At 34.2% G+C, this 5864-nt stretch overlaps 1 protein-coding gene across 1 annotated transcript; it reads left to right on the plus strand.

The window, feature by feature from the left end:
• Positions 1–304: 304 nt before the first annotated feature.
• Positions 305–5864, plus strand: LOC133323855 (uncharacterized). Its single transcript, XM_061532755.1, has 3 exons — positions 305–430; positions 5042–5663; positions 5730–5864. The coding sequence occupies exons 1-3, from the start codon at positions 366–368 to the stop codon at positions 5862–5864; spliced, it is 822 nt and encodes a 273-aa protein (XP_061388739.1). The 5' UTR covers positions 305–365.

Here is a 5864-nt window from a genome sequence, read left to right on the forward strand (position 1 = left end):
CTTAAGACGTTCTGAAATATTCGGATCGAAATAGAAAAAAAAACATTGCATGTAAACAAAACAACAATAATTTTCCGAAAAAAGGACTAACAATTATTTTATTTTTTTTTCTCTCTCTACCATTTTTTGGAACTGGAATTTCTTGTGGTGACAAAACAAAATAATAAAAAACAACAAAACTGAAATTGTGACGTATAGTGAATAAACGTGTGGTTTCCTCCTTACTCCTGCTACCGTTGTGGTCTAATTTGGTTTTAGCCCAACGTCCTACCTCAACACTGACACCGCCGTCACTCACCGCCGGACCACAGCAACTTAAACTACCTCTTTCAACGGAAAGTATTAGCAGACAATTTTCCAGCAAAATGCCAGAGAAACGTATTGCCCCCACCATTGATACTGCCGCCGATTTTGAATTGAAATTGCCCGGGTAAGTGAATTTAATTAACAATTTTTTAATTGTTTACAATTGTTGGCAACATGAATCACATAATTACCAAAGTCCACAAAAATAATGAAATTTAGCATATTCCGCGCGTGTGAGAGTGCACACACACACATTTATGTTCATTGTCCCCTTTTGGTTTGTTACGTAGTAAACATTTGACCTTGGCAGTGATGATTTTTGCACCATACAATTGTCTTAATCGCCACTGATAAGCTTTTGATAACAACGTAATTGCCTAGAGAGGGAGTGTAAACATGTGTATGTGTGTGTGTGTGTGTTGGAGTGTTGTCCGGTATAGGGATGAGAATGCATTTAAAAAAAACTATCGTGTTAGGATTTCAGTTGTTTTATCATCGATAGTGCGACAACAAAAGGTGTTAAATAGTTAATTTTGTAGACTTATTTCTTTGTAAACATCACTCGCATGAAACGTGAAGGTTCATTCCATTCATGCACTTGGGTAATAAACAATTGTGGGCTACTGGAAGCATTTCTTTCATATAACGTGAATCATCTCTTTCTAAACACTGTATAAGTAATAAATACTATCCAGCCAACCAAAGTATTTTCTATGTAATATTGATTAAAATATTAGTCCTTGAGATATCAGTACAAAAACTGACATAAATTGCTAGAATTGCTATACTCAGTTTTATGCCGAAAATAAGGAAATTTGTGTCTAACCGATTTTCCTTGCAAGTCTCGGCCCACAGCGGGGACCCTCTGTGTATATTCTGTAAGTACGAATCGAGCCCTTCCTACGGTCGAACGGGTGCACAAACTTAGCTATTGGTACTTAATTTACGTTAAATTGCTTCTATTTGTTCACATTTATTGTATTTTTCTAGTTTTGTCGTTTAAATCGTGTAAAATTTATTTCATTATACCCTCAGTCTTATGGCTAATGAGGGTATATACAATTTAATACCGCAAAAATGTGTCTCATCGAAATATTGGTTTTACACCCCATGTTTATTTGGACCAAATCCATTTCAGACAACTTGGAGTCGATTTACAAATGTCCGTCCCTCTGTCTGCCCGGCTGGTGCGCACGATAACTCTCGAAGTCAGTGACCGATATCATCCAAACTTTGTTCAAGTTCGAAGATGGGAAATATCGGTCCACTCTTTCCGGTATATCCCCACAAAATGATCAAAATTGTGCAAAAAAATAATTTTATAATATCATGTGTACAGACTATCCGATTTGAACCAAACTTTGTACAACTTATTATCTTTACCATTGGACCCTTTGGTCCAATCTTTCTGGTGCGTCCCACACAAATTACAAAATGTTCAATATTTATAAATCCAGTATCAGGCGTATGGAATGTCCGATCTGAACCAAGCTTTGCACAACCTTTTATCTTTACCAATCCTACATCAAGCTCGAAGGTGGGACCCGTCAATCCTCTCCTCTGCTACCTCCCCAAAAAAATGGTCAATATTATATAGACTTCTAACTATTATTTGAAGGGAATTGAATAACCGATTTGATCAACATTATATCCGAATCCTCTTTATAAAAAAAATAACAAATACCTTATGTAAATCGAATAATAAAAAATATGTGGACCTTCGAAGACCTCCACAAAACCTATTTGTCGGTAACACCGACTGACATTTTTTACTTGTTTAAAAACGTCATTTAAATTAATTTCCACAGTTTGGGGACCCACCGGAAAATTAAAGTGGTTTATGTCTTCAGCCCAAAAACAGAGGTTGATTTTCACCTGGCCAAAACTACATATGTTCCTCATTGACGCTCATAAAATAGAGGTCAACGATTCCATATTTCAGTAGAAAATTTCATTACCAACTTTGATAGGTTGAAATTTCTGAATTAGTGGCAATTCGATGATAAATGTAAGGCAACGTTCACGAATTAAATCAAAGTTTTTAAGTCCCTCTTGGAAACCCTTTAAACCTTTTTCTGTAAATGGTGGGTTTACCGAAAAAAAAACCAAAAAAAAAACATTAACATTTTAAAAATTATGTTTTTTATTAATGCGGGGGGCTTAACACTCAAAAGAAGGGTGAGCAACCTCATATATTCAGTGAGATGGTTTACATAATGAAAGTGGCTTGCTAATATTTGTATATATACGCGAAATTATTTGGAAAATATATCTAGTATGATGTTTTTTTCTTTCAGATAGTTCCGATATATGTTTAATTTTATTTTTCCAAATTTCTATTAATTTTGTTGCCAAGCCATTTTATTTGCAACATTTTTGTTTTTATTTGTTTTCGTTCTTTTTGGAAAGCATGTTTTTCCAACTTTTGTTTTTTTCTGTGTCGTTTCCCTCCTAATAATGTCAAATTTATTCAGAATTGTTGTTATGATCTCATTATAAGTAGGCCATTTTGAATATATATTAATACGATGCGAGAGGGTGTTTAGGATTTTATTTTATTACCTTTCCTTTATGGATCTACATACGTAAATAAATATATAATTTGTTCCCCAATGCAAAAAAAAAAAATTTATGGTCCAATAAGAAAATGTGTTTTTATACCGGTACTTCATTGGAAAATTTTTGTCTCATACTATATAAATATACATACGTATATATTAATGTTTATTAGCCGCACACACATGGAAAACAGTGAAAAATTGTTGTCTCACGCCTTTCAAATTTCAGTCTCATAAAATCAAAGTTCAATGTAGAAAAATTATAGATACATATATATATATAAAAAATACATTTTTCGGGGGCCTGTGCACATTCAAGTGGGTCATGATCTACATAAAATTTTAAAAATTTGTTGTTGACATTAAATAAATACTAAAGTATATTTAGATTAACTATATAATTCGCAGCAATCAGCCGAGAACTGACCTTATTTTTTATTTTTTTGCAAATTTTCATTTTTAATATCTTTATAATATATTTAGATCACCGACCCCATTTTCTTAATACATAACGCGTAAAAAACAGCCGAGTTTTGCCCTAGTTTTTTTGCTTTTTTGCTTCCAAGTTCAAAATTAATTTACGACATCGGAAAATTGGGATGAAACAGAACGGATTTATATTATGGGAATACTCAAGTTATTATTAGTTTTTCAGTATTTTGTTTAGAACATAATCAAAAACACACAAACAAATATTAATACAACTCTTAGTTGTTTTGAAAAAAATCAGGCCACTGCCTAAAATTGTTATTGTCCTACTACAGAAAGATCTAGTTCTTATAATTATGCATATATATATCGCACCGTTTGATTTTGATTCTATGATAAAAAAATATTTTATTTTTTTTATTTCAAATAATATAGGAATACATTTCCCATTTATATGCAATTCATCTCGTTTTGAAAATGTCAGTGTCAAGGATCACATTTAATATTTTTCATTTGTTGGCAAATAATGTGCAGGTTGTCGTTGCTCAATGACCTCGTGGTGCCAATGTTATTGGCCTTGATTGTTAATGAGATTAATAAGGCTGTAGATTGGGAGCAGGAATGTTGATTATTTGTTGTATATTACCTGAAGGTAATGGCCTTCGAATATTTCATATGAAAATATTTTTTTGTCCCATTTTATAATAACTCTTGCCATGTTCATCCTTATGTTGCGGGAATTCGTAATATGTAGGGTACAATTATTTTTACTTTCAAAAATATTAAAAAAAATTTAAATTTTAATATACAGGATGAGGTAAAAAAAAACTGCAACCAAAGTCAAACGCCATCATTTTTAATTTTTTTAATTTTTTTGAATGAAAGCAAAAAATGTCTGATAAAACATCAAGATTTTTGAATAAGTTTAAATTTATTCGAATTGGTCACCTTTGTCGCGAATTATGGCCTTCAAACGGCCAATGAAACCATCACACGCTGCCCGAATGTTGCTCTGAGGTATTTTGGCCCATTCCCGGCGAAGCGCTTGCTTGAGGTGATCGACACTTTGGTATTTTTAGTGCCAACCTTGCTTTCCAAAATACTCCAGACACTATAGTCCAACGGATTAGTATCCAGAGATTTTAGTGACCATTGTGCGCTGGAAATGAAGCGAAGAACCTCATTTTGTAACCATGGCCGGCGCTTGAGTTCAGGTGGCCAACCGAAGGTGCACATTTTCAGCTGACTTCTTTGGCAAGTAAACACGACCATTTTGTTTGTTTACAAACTGCTGGACAACGAATATTTTCTCATCGGAGAAAACGAAATTCGGAATTTCACCACTTTCGCCCAAGCGAAGCAAATCCTTGACCCTTTTTTCGTCTATTTTCTTTCTGTTGCGGTGTAAGATCTTGCACTCTGTGGAATTTCAATGATCATAATTAACATTAGGGCTTACTTAAAAAAATATATTTTGCATTTTATATTTCCAAATATACTTTTGCGCTTGATAGAAGTTAATCTTCTGTAAAACCAATTACAAACAATTACCTTCTACAGACACCTTCAAATTACAGTTTTCCCTTTTCTTATCAAAGATTAAATGTATAATCTGCCATAATCTTAGCAATTGAAACAAAATATCAGATAACACCATTATGTAATTTAATATGATATCAAAAATTTACAAACAGTATAAATCTTTCGTGATAATAATTTCAAAAATTGTTTTTTTTTTCGTTTTATAGATTTTTGAACAAAAACAAAACCTTGGCATTGCTTTTGGATTACGATGGCACTCTCGCCCCCATTGCTGATAATCCCAAGAAAACTGTTATGCCCATTGCCACCGAAGTTATTCTGAATAAACTGGCCAAACACCCCAATGTTTTCTTAGCTGTCATATCTGGCCGTGGCATTAAGGATGTCCAAGGTCGTGTTGGCATTAACGGCATTATGTATGCCGGTAATCATGGCATTGAAATTGAATCGGAAGATGGCAGCCGTCACGATTATCAACTTCCTGCCGAGGTCCAGGAAAATTATACCCATCTGGTTAAGGAGCTGCGGGCCAATGTTGAAAAGAATAACGCCTGGGTAGAAGACAAGCGTGTATCGTTGACATATCACTATCGTGATACACCCGTCGAAATCAAGGAATCACAAAAACAAGTGGCCATTAAAATTATTGAAGCCCACGGTTTCAGAGCCAATCAAGCTCACGAAGCCATTGAGGCCAAACCTCCAGTAAATTGGCACAAGGGTGAAGCTGCCCTGTTCATTTTGAAACACAAATTTGGTGAAAATTGGGCTGATGAAATTAAAGTGATATTTGCTGGTGACGACACCACCGATGAAGACGCTATGAGAGTGAGTATTAAAAACACACAAATCGATTGACAATTACTTAATTCCTTATCACTTCTGTAATTACAGCTACTCCAAGGCCAAGGCAAATCGTTCAGAGTATCAACAGATCCTGAAATTCAAACCTTTGCCGATTTTAGATTGTCACGTCAGGATTTGGTCAGTGATTTATTGAAATGGATTTCCGATGCCTATGGTGTCTAA

Source organism: Musca vetustissima, unplaced genomic scaffold (genome assembly GCF_032173495.1).
Source record: "Musca vetustissima isolate MV318-11 ecotype Yass unplaced genomic scaffold, APGP_CSIRO_Mvet_v1 utg9712, whole genome shotgun sequence".
Taxonomy (NCBI): domain Eukaryota; kingdom Metazoa; phylum Arthropoda; class Insecta; order Diptera; family Muscidae; genus Musca; species Musca vetustissima.

What these genes read in the sequence shown, in the direction of transcription:
- LOC133323855 (XM_061532755.1), top strand. Translation starts at nt 366, where the DNA reads ATGCCAGAGAAACGTATTGCCCCCACCATTGATACTGCCGCCGATTTT. An exon ending in TTTGAATTGAAATTGCCCGG is followed by an intron (nt 431 to 5,041) that starts GTAAGTGAATTT and finishes TTCGTTTTATAG; the next exon opens with ATTTTTGAACAAAAACAAAA. An exon ending in CCGATGAAGACGCTATGAGA is followed by an intron (nt 5,664 to 5,729) that starts GTGAGTATTAAA and finishes CTGTAATTACAG; the next exon opens with CTACTCCAAGGCCAAGGCAA.